Raw genomic sequence first — 22,291 nt, forward strand, 5'->3', positions numbered from 1 at the left:
AGGACTCAGGATTTTAAGTGGCTTTTGATTATTTTGTCAAAGCACTTCTATGGCAATAAAAGAGGTGAATGAAGAAGAATCTTAATTTGTTTACTGTGGGTGTTTTTATGGGAACAAGATCAATTTTAGGAGTCTCTCGGGTTCAACTTCTCAAAGTCTCGGGCTCAACACCTCAAAGTCTCGGGCTCAACCCCTCAAAGCACTAGCGGCGCCAGGATATTGATTGTAGGTGGGCCTCCAGAAAACTGGATGGGCCAGTTAAAATAAGCCAAAAAAAAAACAGGTTCCCCCTGCATACAGACAGCCAGACACTAACGTTAACGTTAGCCTAACTGTTACCCTACTTGCCTTGCTGGTGTGAGGGGGGGTGGCTACGGGAGGACTTGATGGGGAGAGGGCGGCCGAGCAGGATAGTAACTCGTCCCTTGTAACCGCGTTACTTAAAATGTCCTCCTCCTGCTTCTTGGAGCGTTTCTTGCTGAATTTAAATGAAAACGAGCTGCTTTGCGTTTCATATTAGCTAATAGCTACCGTCTGTGTCTTTTTTTTTGTTTGTTTTTTGAGCTTGCTTGAAAAGCTTGCGCGCAACGTCATTCATTTCATTGGATCACTTGCTGGTGATGATGCAGCCTGTGGGCGGGGCTTAAGAGGCCATACGTGGGGTAGAAGCCGCTGATTGGCTGAGAAGCTTTCACTCAAAGCTTCCCTCGGGCTGCTTATTGGATGAACTGCTAGAATGAAAATCACTCACTACTCACTATAGGCCTGGGTCAAAATGGGTGGGCCCGGACCTAAAATGGTAGCAATGTCTTGGGCTCAACCTCTCAGTGTCTTGTTCTAAACCCCTCAAAGTCTCCGTCTCAACCCCTCAAAGTCTCGGTCTCAACCATAGACAGTATATAATGGACCAATAGACCCCGTTGCTCTGGACGGAGACCAGTGAAGGCTATTAGAAGCACTTTTCCGGTGATGGCCAGCTTTACTGCGCAGCCTCCAACTGAGAGAATGTGACGTGAGCAACGTGTCTGAAAGTTGTAAGTCTTCTGGTAGCTGTGCCAAGAGAAATCTCAATCATTCCCAATCTTACAGATACGGAGACTGTAGGTGTATGTAAGGAGATAATATGGGCACAGGCTAATTATTGATCACTAACATGCTAGTTAACATTAGTAATTAAACCTAAACATCTCATGTAAGTCGAAACTGCCTGCGAGCTTCTCCTGTACTATACGGTAATTCCTCTACTATGCGACAGTAAGTCACTTGGTTATGACACAATCGTTATCTTATTTTTACAAAAACGTCTGCTACGGAGCCATAATGTGAGGTACAAGGTAATGAAGCCTTTTATACATTGTCGTGTTTCTTTGGAACTAAACAACGGACAAATAGAGTCTTTAAACGCTTCAGATGTAAAGTTATTCGCAGTCAAGTGACGTAAAAAAAAAATGGCAGTCAGCGGAATGCTAACAGGAGGTGATGGCCAATTAGCAACAAAATGGCACCATGATGGCTCGAGTTCTGAAGCGAAGCTTACCCCCTTGGTCTCAACCCCTCAAAGTCTCGTTCTAAATAGGGGTGCACCGATTTGATATTCGGATCGGGTATTGGCCCCGATATTGACAAAAAATCTGGATCGGTGGATCGGAAAAATTAACAGATCCACGGGCCGATCCAGTTTATTTTTATTTACACTCCGTAACAGCACTGGGACCCCTGTTAACTGTCTACCCTTTTCACTCATGGTAGTAACTTCATAACACAAAAATTAATAACCCACAACTAACTCTCTTTAAAAGGATAAAACACCATAGCATATAACAATTTGAGACAAACAGTTTCTAACACAAATAATTTTACATTTACAAATGTAGCTACACCGCCGAAAGGCATGCTGGGTAACATTACAGCTGCTAGCCTAGCTAGCCAGGTAGCATAACAGTCTGTTAAGCTGGGAGAGGCTCCGGTCGCTACTGCACATTCAAGAACCGAGAAGAAAGTTAGCTAGAGGATGAAGAAAGACCGGAGATGCACCAGATCAAGGTGTGCTCAAGAGAAGAGCAGTCTGTTGTTCCCAAGTTTTTTGTTTCTAACAAATCGGACATAATTTAGCCACTGTTGTTGCCCGTCACTCTAACGTTACTCGGTCGTGCTAAGACCTGTCACTTCAAGCATTATGAACGCAATCCACCTCCGGTCCCGCTACAGTCTGTTGAGAAAGACGGGTTCAGAGCAATGATTAAAACTCTGGATTTAAGAGGTCTGGCCTCGCTGAAATACGTCCGCCAACCTACTGACGTTATTCAAACAGCGAAGGAGGCTGACAGCGGAGCTACGTTCAGTCCCCCACTGCAACAACACTACAACCTAACTTACCTGTGGCCAAGGTAGTGGTTATACAGTACTAGCTTACAGCAATTTAGTTTTGAAAGGGAAACAATTTTAAAGTTGATTGTACGTGTATTCATTCGATTTGAGTTTATTTTACTACTTTCCAGTTTGCACAATACAAATAGTTTAGCTTCTGTAACTGTTTGATGGATTCCCCTTCATATAAAGTTATTGTATAATGTCGTGGAGCCAAACCCTTTAGTAATAAAAGCTTTTAGTAAACATGATGACATTAACATGTTTTTGAGATTTTCTATGTACTCCTGACAGTAGAATAAGACATTATAAACCTATATAAAGGTGGCCCATTATTATTTATTTAAATTTATTTTAAGAAGTTTAATTACATTATATTTTCGATTTGATCGATAGTTGTTTTTTAAATAACAAATAAATAAGAATTCAATACATTACATCTATGTTATTTTGTCTTAGTTAGGAAAGTAATGTTTAGTTAGGAAGGTCTGGTGCCTTTACTCTCTTCCATATGGTGGAAGGAAGGTATAAGGTGGAAGGTATACAGTTTATTATTAATTCAGCAACGGTATCGGATCGGTATCGGGTATTGACAGATACACAAAGCCCTGGCATCGGTATTGGGACTGAAAAAGTCGGATTGGTGCATCCCTAGTTCTAAACCCCTCAAAGTGCCTGTCTCAACCCCTCAAAGTCTCGGTCTCAACCCCTCAAAGTCTCTGTATTGTTTCGCTCTCTATACACTCCCGTCTTGGTGATGACTTGGTCTCTGTGGTCTTGACTCTACCACTGCGGAGCCCCTAAAGGGACATGGGAATTTGATATTTTTTTCTTGTGCGTCTCGTGAGCACGCAAAACTTTTCTTGTGATCACGCGAAACCAATATAAGGCTATCAAAGTCCTGCCAACACTATGTGGCTGAAGTTAATATTTCACATTCACAGCATGAAATCTATCAACAGTTACCTTCTCATCTTTAAGTTTGTGGATCACACTATCAGGTGTACCATTCATTGCTATTTCAGGAAGATGGATACCTTCTCCTCTGCAGACAGTTTGACTGCTACTGCTAGCAGCAGTGTATTCCCCCTTTCTGTTGAGACGTAAGAGAGTGTTCAGTGTGAGTTTGTGTGCAGATGTTGGAGGGCAGGGCAGCTGAGGTTGTCTGAGCGTGGATGTGCAAACTCTGGAGGTGGTTGTCTCTCCGTCTTCATGCCTCACATTCCCAGCACAGCTCCGAGACACACCGCAGCATCCCTGTGACCCAGTTTTACTCTGCGGTGTGTGTGTGTGTGTGTGTGTCTGTCTGTGTGTGTGTACGCTACTAGTCAGCAACATGAACCTGCTGTATAATAGTAATAATTGGCCTGAATACTTCTGAAAGACAGAAACATGCAAACGAGGCAGAGCTGCTTCACTGAATAACTCCCAGTTCATTTAAATATTGTCAGATCATAACCACAACCCTGGGAAACCCTTCATACTGTTGGTACGTCTTGCGCTTTTCAAACTCCAGAAGCTGTTGTTGCAATTTTTGTCACTTTTTCAAAGTTTATATCGGGATTTTCTTTTTAAATGTTTTTGTTTAGATTCAGTTACTCTGAGGTTCAGGTACGAGGACTGGAACAAAATATCGGTACGGCAATATTTAGTTAGATAGACAGATACTTTATTCATTCCGAGGGAAATTTTAGGCATCCAGTGGCTTAGACAACCATAACGCAACAAACACACATAGCTCACATACATAAAAATCTTTTTAAAGAGTTATAAAAATCAAAAAGTTAGTTGTCGTGCGATACGATAATCGATACGCTGGCGCCACATTATATATATTTAATAAATAAAATGGGGCGCTGTGAATAGATTTCCCTGCTTCTAGCGTGGCTACAGCATGGCTAGACCTTTTTGTTGGATTTTTTTGACTCTCTTGTTGCCTTTTTTTCCACGTTTTCTTTGATCCCCTATTTTCCCGACATTATTACCTTTTTTGGTTGTTTTGGTTAGCTGGGACTGGGAGGTTGACGTCTCTCTCTGTCTCTGTGTTTGGCTGCAGGCTGCTGCTGAAGGCCGGCATCGACATCAACAAGACCACCAAGTCTGGAACGGCCCTGCACGAAGCCTCTCTCTACGGGAAGACGGAGGTGGTCCGCCTGCTGCTGGACGTGAGTTACCTGAGGGGCACACCGCCAAACGTTCACTCAGCGTTCCGTGAATAACGGACAACAAACCGTTTGTCTCCGATGTTTTTGCGGTGCGCGCGAGTCTCTTAACGTCTTTTGTCCTGCGCGCCGTCTCTGCAGGCCGGAGTGGACGTGAACATCCGGAACACCTACAACCAGACGGCGCTGGACATCGTCAACCAGTTCACCACGTCGCACGCCAGCAGGGACATCAAACAGCTGCTCCGAGGTGTGAACCAACTCACCAGCCACCTCTCATAACCATACTGTATTATATCGGTTCTTTGGACAACAATACATATTTACTGATATCACAGTAGTGGCTAGGTCTGTCTCTCTGAGTCTCTCTGTCTGTGTGTCTCTCTGTGTGTGTTTATGTGTCTCTGAGTATCTGTGTCTCTGTCTCTCTGTGTCTCTGAGTCTGTCTCTGTGTATCTGTGTATCTGTGTATCTGTGTCTCTGAGTCTGTGTCTCTGAGTCTGTGTCTCTGAGTCTGTCTCTGTGTCTCTGAGTCTGTGTCTCTGTGTCTCTGTGTCTCTGAGTCTGTGTCTCTATGTCTCTGTGTCTGTGTGCAGCAGCTTCCACCAGACTTCCTTCAAACTGCAGCTTAAAAAAGTTCAAACTCTGCGTTACGTAACGTTCAACTCTTATCAGTCGACTCTGACAGCTTCAAAGACCAGACTGCTGCATACACTTTGTGTGTGTGTGTGTGTGTGTGTGTGTGTGTGCGTGTGTGCGTGTGTGCGTGTGCGTGTGCGTGCTCTCTGTAAGCCTGCATGTCTTTTGAAGATCCTATGGGAAAACACTGAGAGAATAATGAGAGGTTTGTGTTGCAGAGAGTTTCCCGTCTTGTTTACGGGTGCACAGCCCAACCACTGTTCATTCATGCTTTAATATTCAGTGTTACATGTCGTGTTAGCGTGTTAGCGTGTTGGCATGCAGCTGTCAGTGGATGGCTGCGGTTACACGGGCAGTACTTCTTCAGAGGTTCCAGCTCAGCTGTTTAAACAAAGTGATGGATAAGATGTGTTCACATGCCCCAAAGCATTTCATCACAACATCACTCTGTTGACTCTGTTTCAGCCTGCAGTGGAGCGTTGTACTTTTCATCTCTTGAACTTAATCTGTGTTACTTTATATACATAGTTGTTTTCGTACTCTTATTTTTAGCCTTCAATTTGACTGTGTGTGTGTGTGCGTGTGCGTGTGCGTGCGTGTGCGTCTGTGTGTTGATCACCTTGTGATTCTGGTTTTGCTGAAGGTTTGGGTTTGTATATGGCTTAATTTCTGGTTCTGGTTTTGTTCCTGACCCCGTTTTTTAAATGTGCCGGTGTGTTTCCTGGACAGATGCGACTGGCGTCCTGCAGGTCCGAGCTCTGAAGGACTACTGGAACCTCCACGACCCGACGGCGCTCAACATCCGAGCCGGAGACGTCATCACGGTGAGACGCTTTTACTCACATCCTGCATGTTTAGTACACGTTTACGGGGGTGTTTAGATGTTCTGCTACTCTATACGTCTACTCTACTGCAGCTCTGTGTATCTTTTGGTCCTTGGATTTTAAAAATAAAACTAGAAATGACTTGTTTTCTCAATACTCGTTTCCAAAACCAAAATGAAGAAAGGAAATCGACTTGTTTTTCCAATTTACGATATTGTGCTCAAATGAAAAATGGAGGAAAAAATCTACCCCTTCCATTTTTCATTTGAGCACAAAATTATTATAGATTAATTTGTGGTTTTATTTTGGTTTTATTTTGAAAAACGTATGAACAAATGATGCACGGATTCTAACTCCACTCGATTTGTCTGACCGCTTTAGTCAGTCCCTCGCTGAGTGAAGCGTTTGTATGTATAACCGATGGAAACAAGGGACAAAAGTTTCAAAATAAGAGCCCGGTCGTCCGTCACTGGGCTGCTTTCTGTCGGCTTTTCTGAACTTCATCATGAGAGAAACCTTTAGTGTGGGAAGCAGTGAACTGCTTTTAAGAGGCAGGTGGAGACAAGTCTGGCACACACACACACACACACACACACACACACACACACACACACACACACACACACACACACAGACAAACACACACACACACTAACGCACACACACACACACACACACACAGCATCAGAACATCTCTACTTTCTTCCCTCCTTTCTTCCCTCCTTTCTTCCATCCTTTCTTGCCTCCTTTCTTCCCTGTTTTATTCCCTCCTTTCTTCCCTCCTTTCCCCCCTCCTTTCCCATGAGCCTCAGCTGGACTTAGTTTCCTGTAACGCCTCGGTTGATGTCTCCCATAAATGTCTGTGTTTGAGTGCGAGTGCAGGTCTGAACTTTGCCTGTAAATCCTCCGCCGCTGTTCCCTGAATTCCTGCGAGTGAATCAGTATGATGAGTAAAGCTGGAGGATGTGATGATGCAGGCCTTCATGTCGGGACTCGTATCAAAGTAGAAAACATCGCAAGTTTACTTCTGCTCTTGTTTAAAGAGTCGGAAAGACACAGACACTTTAAGTGGAGACACTAAAGGGTAAAAAAGTTAAATCACCAATAAATGTCCCCGTGAAATTTCACAAGTTGATTGCTGACATTAACCCTTGTGTTGTCCTCGGGTCAAATTTGACCCATTTTCAAAGTTTTTGATATCGGAAATATGAGTTCCTTACAACCAAATCACCTAAAAATAACATGGATGCATGATGTACGTTGTGTGGAACCCATATAACGATCTTCGCAGGTACAATTGATTACTTCATAAGAAACATCAGTGGTGTAAATGTAAATTTACTGATGATACACACTTTTACTGAAGTAACATTTTCACTGCAGGACTTTTACTCTAACAGAGTATTTTTACAGTGTGGTATTAGTACTTTTACTGTAAAGGATCTGAATACTTCCTCCAACGCTGCACATCCAGCTCCAGCAGCCCATAGTGACCCGTCTCGTCCCCTGCAGGTGTTTTATTCCCAGCATGCACCATCGGCCCGTAGTGACCCGTTTCGTCCCCTGCAGGTGTTTTATTCCCAGCATGCACCATCGGCCCGTAGTGACCCGTTTCGTCCCCTGCAGGTGTTTTATTCCCAGCATGCACCAGCGGCCCGTAGTGACCCGTCTCGTCCCCTGCAGGTGTTGGAGCAGCACGTGGACGGACGCTGGAAGGGACACATCCATGACACCCAGAGAGGGACGGACCGAGTCGGCTTCTTCCCCCCGTCCATCGTGGAGGTCATCAGCCGGAGAAACGGTCAGTCGCACAAACATTTAGACCCAAAAACATTCAGCTAAAGGGTCATATTTTTTATATTTTTTTCTTTTTTCAACCTGGAACCTGTTTTCGCACGCGTTGGTGTCCAAGTGACAAATGTGAACAAAACTCTTTGATATCTGTAGCGGCAATCCTTCTCACTGCAGTTTACCACCACTATTAAGCAGTCCTCTTGGCTTTTAAGTTTGACACACAAGAATCTTTGGAGGCAGTAACTTCTGTTCTCGAAAAAACTTTACTAAAAAAGTAAAAACAAAGTTACAAGATTCTTCTCTATTGTATGGTCAAAAAACTGTGTAGCTCCGTGGGCTGCTTAACCTAGTCTGCCTAGGGGACGGTGATGTCATCACCTGTATCCTTCAAGGAGCATCACAAAATGTTTTAAAAGGAAAACTACTAAAACTTATAAGTATCAATATGGCTCTTACAATATCGGTCCAGTATTGAGTTTTTGTTGCTTTTTTTTACGTTTCAATGCTTTTTTTCTACATTTTTGTCACTTCTACTGACATTTTTGTCACTTTGTTTGAGGATTTTATCACTTCTTTCAATGTTTTGAAGGATGAGATGAAGATTAAACCCCTCCCAATTTCAGTTAGAAACTAATCCGCCTGCTTCCAGAACCATCCCATGCCTCCTCCCTCCTGCCTCCATCCCTCCATCATAATGACTGACTCCACCTCTAACCACCAGCTTGATAATTCCACCCACCCCCCGCCCCTGCCCTGTCTTGCTCTGTAGGGGGCACCCTGTCCCGGCACGCCTCCCTGCCCACCCAGCGCCAGCAGCAGCTGTCCAGACCCCCCCTCTCCTGCAGTCTCAGCTCCGCCCCTCAGACCGACGACTCCTACACCCTGTATGCCCCCCCCACTCACGTGGTGCTGCCGCTTGCCAACGGCCTCGCTACCAACACAGGTATACACACACTCAGGTATACACACAGGTATACACACACACACAGGTATACACACACACAGGTATACACACACTCACGTATACACACTCATGTATACACACTCAGGAATACACACTCAGGTATACACACAAGTATACACACACTCAGGACGCTCAGGTATACACACACTCAGGTATACACTCACTCAGGTATACACTCACTTAGGATGCTCAGGTATACACACACTCAGGACCCCCAATGTATACACACATTCAGGTATTCACACACACGTATACATATACTCGGGTACACACACACACTCATGTATACACACACTCAGATATACATACACGCAGGTGCACAAACTCAGGTATACACACACACAGGTATACACACACTCAGGTCTACACACAGGTATACACACACTCAGGTATACACACACAGGTGTATACACACTCCCGTACACACTCAGATATACGCACACTCTGGTATACACACAGGTATATGCACACTCAGGTATACACTCGCTCAGGGCGCTCAGGTATACACACACTCAGGTATACACACACTCAGGAATACACACTCAGGTATACACACAATCAGGTAAACGCTTCAGATGTAAACTCAGTATACACGCACACTACACACATATACGCACACTCAGGTATACACACAGGTATATGCACACTCAGGTATACACTTGCTCAGAGCGCTCAGGTATACACTCACTCAGGTATACACACTCCCGTACACACACTCATGTATACACACACTCAGATATACATACACGCAGGTACACACACTCAGGTATACACACACTCAGGTATAAACACACAGGTGTACACACACTCAGGTATACACACTCCCGTACACACTCAGGTATACGCACACTCAGGTATACACACAGGTATATGCACACTCAGGTATACACTCGCTCAGGGTGCTCAGGTATACACTCACTCAGGTATACACACACTCAGGAATACACACACTCAGGTAAATGCTTCAGATGTAAACTCATTATACACGCACACTACGCACATATACGCACACTCAGGTATACACTCGCTCAGGGCGCTCAGGTATACACACTCCCATACACCCACTCAGGTATACAGACACACAGGAATACACACACTCAGGTATACACACTCAGGTATATGCACACTCAGGTATACACTCACTCAGGACACTCAGGTATACACTCACTCAGGACGCTCAGGTATACACACACTCAGGACGCTCATGTATACACACACACTCAGATATACATAGACGCAGGTACACACACTCAGGTATACACACAGGTATACACACACTCAGGTATACACACATAGGTGTACACAAACTCAGGTATACACACACTCAGGTATACACACTCAGGTATACACACAGGTATATGCACACTCAGGTATACACTCACTCAGGATGCTCAGGTATACACACACTCAGGACGCTCATGTATACACACACACTCAGATATACATAGACGCAGGTACACACACTCAGGTATACACACACTCAGGTATACACACATAGGTGTACACAAACTCAGGTATACACACACTCAGGTATACACACACTCAGGTATACACACAGGTATATGCACACTCAGGTATACACTCACTCAGGATGCTCAGGTATACACTCACTCAGGACGCTCAGGTATTCACACACACACTTGTGTACACACACACTCATGTATACACACACAGGTATACACACACTCAGGTACACACACACACACTCAGGTACACACACAATCAGGTACACACACACACACACACACTGAGGTACACACACGCAGGTATACACACACTCAGGTATACACACACACAGGACGCTCAGGTGGTGGGTTTATACGGCAGGAAGCTGTCAGAGTTGCAGCACTGAGGATTTATCTACATACGGTCTGCTTAATCATCACGGTATTACTTTAATATTTCCTCCAAACTTTGATCCACGTTGTGTGATTCTAACCCTAACCCTGATTTCAACAGGAAGCATCGTCACTAATCTGCATGAGGAAGAACGATCTTTCTTTTTCATTTCCCCTGAAATAGTCAAAGAAAACTTTTTCTGTCTAATCTTCACCTCAGTCAGCCCGCCTCTATTGTTTCTCCAACGCACTTTAGATGAAACTCCGGCACTCACTCTCCCACGCTCGGAGACTACTTTGCCGAAGGAAGAGCAGGTGGCAGGTCCAGAGACGGACCTTAATTTGGCGGCTGTAGCAACTCAAATTCAGCCAGCGCAAGACCCAGCGCCAGTGCTGGATCTATCTGCCCCCTCTCCTTCCAGCGAAGTAGTCTCCTAGCGCCGGAAAGTGAGGCGGAGGGACTGCCGCCGTCGAGGCTTTCGTTAGACGGAAAGGGGGCGTGGTTTCCTCTGAAGTAAGTTGGGAAAACGATAGACGCAGTCATCCTCCTCCCCCCGGGACAGAACACAGTGCATCGGAGTCTTTGTGTCTGCTAGGTTTGTCTCCGAGCCGCCTGTCTCAGTCCGGATTTCCCTTCGAGGACATCTGGGTCCTCAGGGACTCGTGTCATGGTAAGACCCTCACGAACGACAGCTTCTCCTCCCCCCGACCCCTCCGCCCCCCGGCTGTTCCGAAGCTGCCTCGCTGCCCCGCTGAACGCTCTGCATCCCGACCCGACACACCCAGACGGCTAAACAACAACTCCCCGAGTCGTACAGAAATCCATTTCAGATGATCACTTTTTGGCACGACACCGGTAGCACCACAAACACTACCGATCTTCTCGGTGTGTCGGGTCCAAACACTCTGTATGACCCGCTGCTTCAGGCTGAACCTGTGGTCAGTAACACCTGTTGTTGTCCACAGGGTGGCCTTTCTTCTTTGAGTCTTTGACTCGGCAAAGATTTTACGAAGCTGTTTTTAACGTAGTTTCATGTCCCTTTATCATCTCCTTTTATCATTTGCCAGCAAGTTTGAAAAACCGAGTGCAGTATGGTGTGTTTCATTTTAGGATGTTTCTTATTTATTTGCTATTTTAAATAAGTTATAACCCTTGGTTAATGTGGCTCGGGAAAGGGAAGTTTGGGGCCCCCTGCTGGAGTTGCTGCCCCCGCGACCCGACCCGACCTCACCCCCGGATAAGCAGACGAAGATGGATGGATGTTTTCCTCAGGTCATATTTGACCCGTTTTTCAAAGTTTTCTTCTATCAGAAATGCCCCAAAATAACTTGGATGCATGGGTGTGTTTTGTCCTTTTTCTTTTAATGTAGTGCATTCATTTAGAACCGTAAAAAGAAATTTACACCCTGCAGCCAATCAGAATCTAGTATTCACCCAGACCATGGTATAATTAGGTATAATGTCATATCATTATACCTAATTGTGTGTGTGTGTGTGTCTTTGTGTTCTTGTTTAACTATATTGTGGGGTCCAAAAACCGGGAGTCCAGTATACTTGTGGGGTCCCGACAGCTTTGTGGGGCCAAAATGCTGGACCCCACAAGTTTAAAGGGCTGTTTGAGGGTTAAGACTTGGTTTTAGGATTAGGGATAGAATTAGGTTATGGTTAGGGGGAGGGTAAGGGTTAAGGTTAGGCCTTTAGTTGTGATGGTTAAGGTTTGGGTAAGGGTTAAGGTTAGGCATTTAGTTGTGATGGTTAAGGTTAGGGTAAGGGGCTAGGGAATGCATTATGTCAATGGCGGGTCCCCACAAAGATGGTGCCACAAACCTGTGTGTGTGTCTGTGTGTCTCCTTGTGTATATGTGTGTGTGTGTGTGTGTGTGTGTGTGTGTGTGTCTCCTTATGTATATGTTTGTGCGTGTGTGTGCGTGAGTGTGTGTGTCTTTGTGTGTGTGTGTGTGTGTGTGTGTGTGTGTGTGTGTGTGTGTGTGTGTGTGTGTCTCCTTATGTATATGTTTGTGCGTGTGTGTGCGTGAGCGTGTGTGTGTGTGTGTCTTTGTGTGTGTGTGTGTGTGTGTGTGTGTGTGTGTGTGTGTGTGTGTGTCTCCTTATGTATATGTTTGTGCGTGAGCGTGTGTGTGTGTGTGTGTGTGTAAAAGCGCCCAAAAAGTTCATGGTGGACGGGTGGACAACACAAGGGTTAAAAAAAAATGGAATGAAAAGAAAAGACTCAAGTAAAGCTCAAGTACCTCAACATGTGTACTGGAGTACATGTACTTAGTTACCTGCCACCACTGGCCATAGCACAGCTTGTAGACCAAAAACATGCATCCCAGCCCGCCGCTTGTTGGCCCCGACGAAGAGCATCCGCTGCTTCTTAAAGCTTGACGCCGGCCCTCTCTGCTGATATTTCTCTCTCTCTCTCTCTCTCTCTCTCTCTCTCTCTCTCTCTCTCTCTCTCTCTCTCTCTCTCTACCTGTACATCAGGACTTTATCCCTGTTTCTTTTTGTTTGGTTTGTGCAGCGGGAGACAGGAACAGCGTGGGGAGCACCGGCAGCGTCGGCAGCACCCGGAGCGCCGGCAGCGGACAGAGCACCGAGAGCAACAACGCGCCCAACGGACTGCAACACAACGCTGGTCACCATGACAACACTAACAAGGTACACAGTTGTAGTCACACTGAGGCACCTGCTGATCCATCCAACTTACACAGTCTTTGGTTTTTAAAGGGTAACCTTTTTTTTTTTTTTTTGTGTCTAAGTGACTGATTTAAACCAGACTAATAAATAAACAAGTAAACAGCAATTGTATCATCGTAAAACACACTTCATTCAAAGTGGACAGAAACAAAATAAAATGACCAAAAGCCATCTTGGTTTATCTTTCCACTGTTCCAACAATCACCACTCTTTAATTCACCCATTTACATGTGGAGATATGCTGGCTCTATACACGCTAAAAGTCCTGATTATTTACATGGAGTCTGGTGGAAATATGCTGGCTCTATACACGCTAAAAGTCCTGATTATTTACATGGAGTCTGGTGGAAATATCCTGGCTCTATACACACTAAAAGTCCTGATTATTTACATGGAGTCTGGTGGAGATATGCTGGCTCTATACACGCTAAAAGTCCTGATTATTTACATGGAGTCTGGTGGAGATATGCTGGCTCTATACACGCTAAAAGTCCTGATTATTTACATGGAATCTGGTGGAAATATGCTGGCTCTATACACGCTAAAAGTCCTGATTATTTACATGGAGTCTGGTGGAAATATGCTGGCTCTATACACGCTAAAAGTCCTGATTATTTACATGGAGTCTGGTGGAAATATCCTGGCTCTATACACGCTAAAAGTCCTGATTATTTACATGGAATCTGGTGGAAATATGCTGGCTCTATACACGCTAAAAGTCCTGATTATTTACATGGAGTCTGGTGGAAATATCCTGGCTCTATACACGCTAAAAGTCCTGATTATTTACATGGAGTCTGGTGGAGTTTGGTGATGGTGATTTCGGGGCTGTTTCATGTTAAACTAAAAGGATCTTACTCTTTAACTAAAAGGTCTATCTCTGTAGGGATCCATCCCATAATGTTGTCAGACACTTAGAATAATAATCTGAGTCTGTCAGCAGCAGCAACGACACAACTTTTAGTGGACTCTAACTGCTGCTGAACATTAGTCCTGTAGGGTTACATTACAGCTTGGTTCTTCTTCAATACTGGACCAGTTTCAGAGATTGTTGTTCACATCAGTCACTTAAACACAAAAACAGATAGGGTCCAGGTTAAAAAAAAACTAAAAAAGTACCGAAGTTACCCTTTAAGCAGTCAGAATAAAACATTCTATTTTAAATTATAGCCTGATAATGGACTTAATTGCCATATCGTTTAATTTAAGCAATTGTTTTAAAGATGATGTGGAGGCCGACTATTTCAAATCAATAATTCAGGCAACATCTGCCTAAATCTGCCTCAGTGTAAAATAGTTGGTTTTCTGCACAGAAGAAATCTGGATTTCTTTCATTTTCATTCTCTAGATGTCTTGGTATGAACAAGAATCAGCTGTCAGAATCTTAAATATTGATATTGAATCTAACCTTATTAAATATGTATGATTACAGTTGTAAGACATGATATCTGCTTCTGCTAAATGACGCTTGTGTGTGTGTGTGTGTGTGTGTGTGTGTGTGTGTGTGTGTGTGTGTGTGTGTGTGTGTGTGTGTGTGTGTGTGTGTGTGTGTGTGTGTGTGTGTGTGTGTGTGTGTGTGTGTGTGTGTGTGTGTGTGTGTGTGTGTGTGTGTGTGTGTGTGTGTGTGTGTGTAGCCGGCGCCCTCTGCTGGTGATTCTGGAAACTCCGACTGCAGCAAACAGCCGGATCATCCTGCAGGTACTTTCCCAACTTTCTTTATTTCCACAGCATATTTAAAACCAACGGGGGGAAGGAAGGATAAATTATGGTCGATGATAAGACCGAGATATTTGTACTCCGTCACCATCTCTATCTCCTCTCCTCTTATCAGAGTCAGGGTGGGTGATCTAGAATCAAAGACCGGGGGTCTCATTTATAAAACTGTGTGTAGGATCCTTACTATAAGTGTACGTACGCCCAAAAGCCAAAAATTACATTTATAAAACCGTGCGTACGCACACCTGTAAGCAATGTTCCCTTTATAAATCACAGTAAACAGTACGTGTACGTGACTCAGTCTCTTATCCCGCCCTGTACACGCCCCTTTTTTACCCCTAAATAGTCAATGCAAAGCACCTCATGAATGCTGATCAGTATGTTAATGACCCTGGCGGTTGTTCTTTCGTTACACTGAATCACGACAACTGGCGGGGAAAAAGTAAAAAACTTCTCAGATGTTCAGGAACTGCTGCAAATTGAATTATAATTTCGGCCTGTTCTTGCACAGTGTAGGGAACCCTGATCTATAACTACATGTATTAATAATACGTCCAAAACGGCAGGCATTATGGCACTCGGGGACAGCTTCGATATACCAGACCTATATGATAAGATTTAACAGAACTATATATTATATCCAAACAAGCCTTAGTGATGAAGTTGAAGATTATATATAATATTAATACAAAACACTAAGCTGTCTGCCATTTCCCTCTGGAAACAGCCGGTTATTGCCCCCAGAGTGGCGAAGACCTGTATTTGGACTGGGATATGGCACGGTTGCGGCGCGTTGCCCTGTAATTGTTATTTTTATATTTTCTTTACTCATTTGGACTGGGTCACCCTGACACATCTGACTATGCTGCCAGCCGGCCCTCGTTTCATTTCTACATACATGTAGTGAGATCTTGTGATGGAGGTTTTGTGTGATGTAGTGAGATCTTGTGATGGAGGTTTTGTGTGATGTAGTGAGATCTTGTGATGGAGGTTTTGTGTGATGTAGTGAGATCTTGTGATGGAGGTTTTGTGTGATGTAGTGAGATCTTGTGATGGAGGTTTTGTGTGATGTAGTGAGATCTTGTGATGGAGGTTTTGTGTGATGTAGTGAGATCTTGTGATGGAGGTTTTGTGTGATGTAGTGAGATCTTGTGATGGAGGTTTTGTGTGATGTAGTGAGATCTTGTGACGGAGGTTTTGTGTGATGTAGTGAGATCTTGTGACGGAGGTTTTGGGTGATGTCTCTGCAGGCGGGACTCCCCGGAGGCAGACGGTGACGGTGCAGAGACCCGAGACTTTCTCCCAGCAGTTTGTTCGCCCTCAGCAGCTGCTGGAGGGGAAGGTAAAGTTGTTGTTTTTGTGTGTTTTATTGATCCTTTTCTTTTCTTTTTTCTTACAAAACTGGGGTACAAAATGTTGAGACTCTTAGCTGTTCTATGAATACAACTCTGTGTTTTAACCCTAATGTTGTCTCCCCGTCGACCGTACGAGTTTTTGTTTTTTGAGATAAAATTTTTATGTTAATGTTGATTTTTTTTTTATCGCTTTTTTCAACTTTCTTTTATAAGATGAATTTTAAATTCTACAATATTGAATAAAACCCCTAAATTCAATCAAAGTACCTGATCATTTATTTTACTTGTAGAAGAGCGTTGTATGGAACCAAAATTTCTGAGAGAGGAACTTTTTGAAAATTAGACAAATTTTCCTCGGGTCAAATTAGACCCGAGGAAAACAGGAGGGTTAATAAAGAAATGTCCAGAATCCTCAAACACTTTGAATCACGGACTCCAAATGTTGAAGTTATCCAGCTGTGTGTCTTATACTCTGTGTCTTGTGGCGGCAGGATGCCGAGGCCATCTACCAGTGGCTGAGTGAGTTCCAGCTGGAGCAGTACACGGGGAACTTCATCAGCGCCGGTTATGATGTCCCAACCATCAGCAGGATGACTCCTGAGGTCAGTAAACACGTTTTTATTTGACTGTAGCGCTTGTGATCAGATCTCACTTCCCCACTCTGTATGCAAATAAACACGCTCATCATTTGCATTTGCATAGAGGTTGTTTGTGTATGTGTGTCTGTGACACACACACACACACACTCACCGTATTACCGAGTCTAAATGTAGCTACCTGGCTTGGTCCTGCTTGTCTGATGTGTGTTGCCATGTCATTGTTGTTGCCTTTGTCTGCAGGATCTGACCGCCATTGGAGTGACCAAACCGGGCCACCGCAAGAAGATCTCCATGGAGATCAACAACCTGAATATCCCAGAGTGGCTGCCGGAGTACATCCCCGTGAGTCTACTGCCGTGTGCCCACGCTGACGTCTTTATGGAAAGAAATAAAATCAGATCTTTTTTTACACAATTATTGTGCTTAAACGCGGTTCCTCGTTGACTTTTGGACTTTTTTACACGCACACACACACACACACACACACACACACACACACACACACACACACACACACAGTCTGCAGAATAAGATTTACTTGCAAAACATAATGTGCAAAATACTTGTTTTTCTGGGTCACATTGCATTTGTAATCGTTCGGAGCCAAAATCATGAAAAAATTCAGTTAATGGCACAGTCCTACAATTACACACAGACACACACACACACACACGCACAGTCGTGCTGACTTCCCAACACTGCGACACCGTTTGATCTAATCCACGTCTTTTCATCATCTGTTTATTGCGCCAGTTGACATCGCGATAACGATAAAAAAGCAATTTATTGCGCGGCCCTACTTGCAAGTCATAAAGTTTTGGGGCATGGCCACACAAACCCACCAATAGAAAACTCTTCTCTAAACATTTTTTTAAATAGCAAAACTTTATGACTTGCAAGCAAAGATTTTTGACTTGCAGGCAAACTTTTTTTTTTTTTTTTTTTTTTTTTTAAATAGACAAAGACAACTTTGGTTTCATCCAGCTGTTATTTCTTCACTCGTCATCAGGATGGCCATAACCTGACACACACACACACACACACACAGAGACTCACACACAAAGACACACACACACACACACAGGTCCACCACAATGAGCACAGACTGATCTCATGAAGTGGCGTATGTAAGACACGCCAGTTGGTACGCCATTATTGGCGTGTTATCAAGATGCATACTGGCTTTTCAGCGTGTTTATCTCTGTTTGGCCTCCATTGACTTACGCTACCTTGCATGAAACGGCGAAAACCCGTGTAGGGAGGTTGGTCGGGGGGTGGATGGGTCAAACACAGGACTTTCACCCAGGAGACCGGGGATCGGGTCCCGCCTGTGATGTTTCCTTCGTTTTGCGCTTGTGTTGTTTCCTTACCACGTTTTTCTTTTCCTAAACCCAACCCAGTTCTTCTTTTCCTAAATCCAACCGCTTTTTCTTTTCCCCCGTGTGTGACGTTCAAACCAACCGTAGCCTCACGATAACACGTAGCCTTGCGATAACACGCCACGTGGCTTTAGAAAGTGGCGTGTATGTTTACGCTGCACGCGGATAGCTCAAAAATGTGTACATATTTCCTAGGGGGAGAAATCGTCAGACATCCATTATGTTGTTATTCAGCACCCCTGGTCACAAAACAAAACCGGTTCCCCCGCGCCTGTGTATGTTTACGCGAAGTCATGATATCACGTTGATCAGCAGATAACCTGAGTTTTAGGTATGGTGAGGGGAAAGGTTAGCTCGGTGTATCCGATGTATTGTGCAGCCCTGATCTGAGTGATGTTCTCTTCTTCCTCTCCAGTCCGACCTCGGCGAGTGGCTCAGCGCCATCGGCCTCCCGCAGTACCACAAAAAGCTCTCGGAAAACGGCTACGACTCCATCAGCATCGTCAGAGACCTGACGTGGGAGGACCTGCAGGAGATCGGCATCATCCAGCTGGGTGAGGAGCGGTGTTGTCATGGTGACAAAGTACAAACACTTTGTTACTGTTACTTAAGTAGAGGAACCACCAGGCCACCAGAAGTACTTAAGTAGGTTACTGAAGTATTTAAGTAGGTTACCGGTTACTGTGGAAGTATTTAAGGTCTTATGGCATGGAAATTTCACTTTGAGGTTTTTTAACATTGATATGAGTTCCCCCAGCCTGCCTATGGTCCCCCAGTGGCTAGAAATGGTGATAGGTGTAAACCGAGCCCTGGGTATCCTCCTCTGCCTTTGAGGAAATGAAAGCTCAGATGGGCCGATCTGGAATCTTCTCCTTATGAGGTCATAAAGGGAAAGGTTACCTCCCCTTTCTCTGCTTTGCCCGCCCAGAGAATTTGGCCCACCCACGAGCGAGAGACATCATGGCTTTCAAACGAGCAAAGTGGCAGTTGGTCAAGGCCACACCCCCACCCTCCTCACTGATATGCTGGTTGATTGTTTTTTCCCTGCAGGCCACCAGAAGAAGCTGATGCTGGCGGTGAGGAAGTTGTGCGACATCCAGCGAGCCATCCTCCACGCCGAGATGGGCCACGGCGGCACGCTGCGGCGCAAAGCCCCCGGAGCACTGCACCTGGTCGCCATTGAGCCGCCGGCCGACTCGGCGGCGGCGGGCGAGTGCTCCTCCCCTCACACCCCAAAGATGATGACCTTCAAGGAAAGCGAGCTGAGCGCCGAGCTGCAGACGGCCATGTCCAGCCACTACGGAGGCTGCGAGGACGGCCTCCTCGCCATCAGGAACGCCGCGGGGATGTCGCAGAGCCAGGAGAGTTTCGAGACGCGGTCCCGAGGCTCCGGCCGCTCCGGGGAGCCGCCCACGGCGTCCGTCACGCCGCACAGCTGGTCGCAGGAGAGCCTGGACGCCAGCCCCGCCCGGGAGAGGAACCTCCCCGAGGGCTGGGACCAGAGGGCGCCGCCGCAGCCGCACAAACAGGTGCCTCTGGGCACGGCGACCGTCTTTAAGTACCCGGCCATCCCAGCGAAACCCAAAACGCCCGCGCCGCACGGTCCGTCCCCTCACGGCTCGCCGGCGCTGAAAGGTTTCAGCTACCTGCACTCGAACTGCGGCGCCACCGACCTGCGCGCGTCTCCGCGACAAGGCAACCGCAGCATGACTCTGCTGCCGGCTAAGAAGCGCGTGCAGAACGCGACCCGCTACGCCCTGTCGGACGGAGAGCCCGACGAGGACGACGAGGAGTCAGCGTTTCATCACTGTGGAAACGTGGCGTCCTACGCCACGCTGACGCGCAAACCCGGCCGCAGCCAGCTGGCGCGCTTGCACGCGAGTCCGGAGAAGAACAGCAGCGGCGGCGGCGGCGTGGGGCGCAGTCAGTCCTTCGCGGTGCGCGCGCGTAAGAAAGGCCCGCCGCCGCCGCCTCCAAAGAGGCTAAGCTCGGTGAGCAGCACCACCAGCGGCGAGCTGAGCGACAGCAGCACCACGTCGTCTGCTACCGGACTAACAGACAGTCCGGTGAGCGTGAGGAGCCTCGCTGCCTCGCTGGAGGGCCGGACGGAGAGAGAGGAGAAGAACCCGCCAGGACCTAAACCTGACGGCGTCCGGCAGGAGGCGTCGCCGTCCGTCGCCGTTAACTCCGCAGGACAGGAGGTTGCTGCTGCGGCGAGGAGGAGGGTGCAGAGCGAGTGTATACCCACCACGGTACAGTTTTAACTGTTCAAATAAGTTTTTATTTTATAAGGGCCCGAGTACCGACAGCGTTTATTGTTAGTCTCTCTAATGGATCGCAGTTTTACAGAAGAGGATTTGGGACACGTGTGAAAATAGGCCTTTATTTGATAGGACAGCTTAGACATGAAAGGGGAGACAGGGGGGGAGGGGGCATGACCTGCAGCAGAGGGCCGCAGGTCAGAACTGAACCCACGGCCGCTGCGGCGAGAACTGAGCCTCTGCTCTACCAGGTGGGCCACCCAGGCGCCCCAAAATTCTGACTTCTTTTGCTGTTATTTAAAAAAAATAGTCATGTGAACAGCCATCATCCATATTTACACACACAGACACATGCACATGCACAGACAGACAGACAGACAGACAGAAACACACACACAGACACACAAACACACACAGACACACACACATACGCACACACACACACATACACGGACAGAAACACACAGACACACACACACACAGAGACAGACACACACACATGCACAGACAGACAGACACACACACACACACACAGTCACAGACACACACATGCACACGCACACACGCACACAAACACACAGACACACACACACACACAGTCAGGTAATGTTTAATATGTCTGTGTGTGTGTATGCACCAATCACCAAGGCAAATTCCCTGTAGGGTAACTACTGGCAACAAACTCCTTTCTGATTCTGACTTTTTCTCAAAACTCTGAGTTTGAAGTCTGATTACTCAAATATATTTTATACATGTGGCTCTAATACTCTTCCGTACATCTTTGAGGGGATTAAGATGACCAAAAACTCACCAAAATGTGCACACGCGTGGTGCGTGTGCAATAAAGTGTATCCTATCTTAATGGTTTATGTAAGTAGGCGTGCAAAAAATGCCTCACTATGGCTTCCTATAATAACCCAGATTCCCCCGCAGACCGTCAGCGCCACGGAGCCGGATCAAGGGGTGAAGTCGGACTCGGAGGAAGAAGAACCCAAAGGCCCGGGCCTGGACGGCTCCTCGTCGCCTCAGAACAGCTCCAGCGAGTGCATCCCCTTCGCCGAGGAGGGAAACCTGACCATCAAACAGCGGCCCAAAGCTCCGGGGCCGCCCAGGGCCGAGGCCGTGCTGGAGCCGCCGGAGAAACACGCCAAGAACCTGGACGTGCCCGAGTTTAACCTGAAGGAGTCGGACACGGTGAAGCGCCGACACAAACCCAAAGACAAGGAGCCGGGGGGAGACTCGCCCGGCAGGGAGGGAGCCAGCAGGTACGGCTGTAACCACTCAAAGATCCACACTTTCTAGACAGGGATTCTATGCAATGGGGCAATATTGGATGCCTTGATAATGTTCTTCATATTTTTCTTATTTTATTTATTGTGTGAGTGTGTGTATTGAATTTAATTGAATGCCTTTATTGTTATTGTACTTCACAATACAGTGAAATTAGCAGGGCTACTCCACTGGACAGTCCTTCCAGAAAAATGCAGAGTTTTTTTGTGATTGTTGCGGGCAAAAATCCTTGACCATGCGGTACATTTTCTTAAAAAATGCAATGGAATATGCGGGATATTTAGAATATTTAATATTTAAAATTGCAGGAACTTGCAAAAACTGCGGTTTGATGAAAAAGAGAAAAAAAAGTGATTTCCCCCAATGATTTTTTTCCAACAAAAAACATTTTTGCAACAAAAAT

General features: G+C 45.9%; 1 protein-coding gene across 3 annotated transcripts in view; it reads left to right on the plus strand.

Annotated features, from left to right (window-relative positions):
• The window catches only part of LOC114569186 (CASK interacting protein 2), a 77,167-nt gene that overhangs the window by 49,190 nt on the left and 5,686 nt on the right, over positions 1-22,291 (plus strand). Inside the window, exons 8-21 of one of the 3 annotated variants that reach the window (XM_028598973.1) lie at positions 4,424-4,532; positions 4,671-4,779; positions 5,898-5,992; positions 7,676-7,793; positions 8,556-8,729; positions 11,185-11,259; positions 13,113-13,249; positions 14,923-14,986; positions 16,255-16,346; positions 16,851-16,961; positions 17,199-17,300; positions 18,753-18,891; positions 19,388-20,589; positions 21,532-21,863. In XM_028598973.1, the coding sequence (XP_028454774.1) occupies positions 4,424-4,532; positions 4,671-4,779; positions 5,898-5,992; positions 7,676-7,793; positions 8,556-8,729; positions 11,185-11,259; positions 13,113-13,249; positions 14,923-14,986; positions 16,255-16,346; positions 16,851-16,961; positions 17,199-17,300; positions 18,753-18,891; positions 19,388-20,589; positions 21,532-21,863 (2,859 nt within the window). The remainder of the gene's footprint in view (positions 1-4,423; positions 4,533-4,670; positions 4,780-5,897; positions 5,993-7,675; positions 7,794-8,555; positions 8,730-11,184; positions 11,260-13,112; positions 13,250-14,922; positions 14,987-16,254; positions 16,347-16,850; positions 16,962-17,198; positions 17,301-18,752; positions 18,892-19,387; positions 20,590-21,531; positions 21,864-22,291) is intronic. The other 2 variants (XM_028598974.1, XM_028598976.1) reach the window with 2 other exon arrangements.

This window comes from Perca flavescens, chromosome 15 (assembly GCF_004354835.1).
Source record: "Perca flavescens isolate YP-PL-M2 chromosome 15, PFLA_1.0, whole genome shotgun sequence".
Taxonomy (NCBI): Eukaryota; Metazoa; Chordata; class Actinopteri; order Perciformes; family Percidae; genus Perca; species Perca flavescens.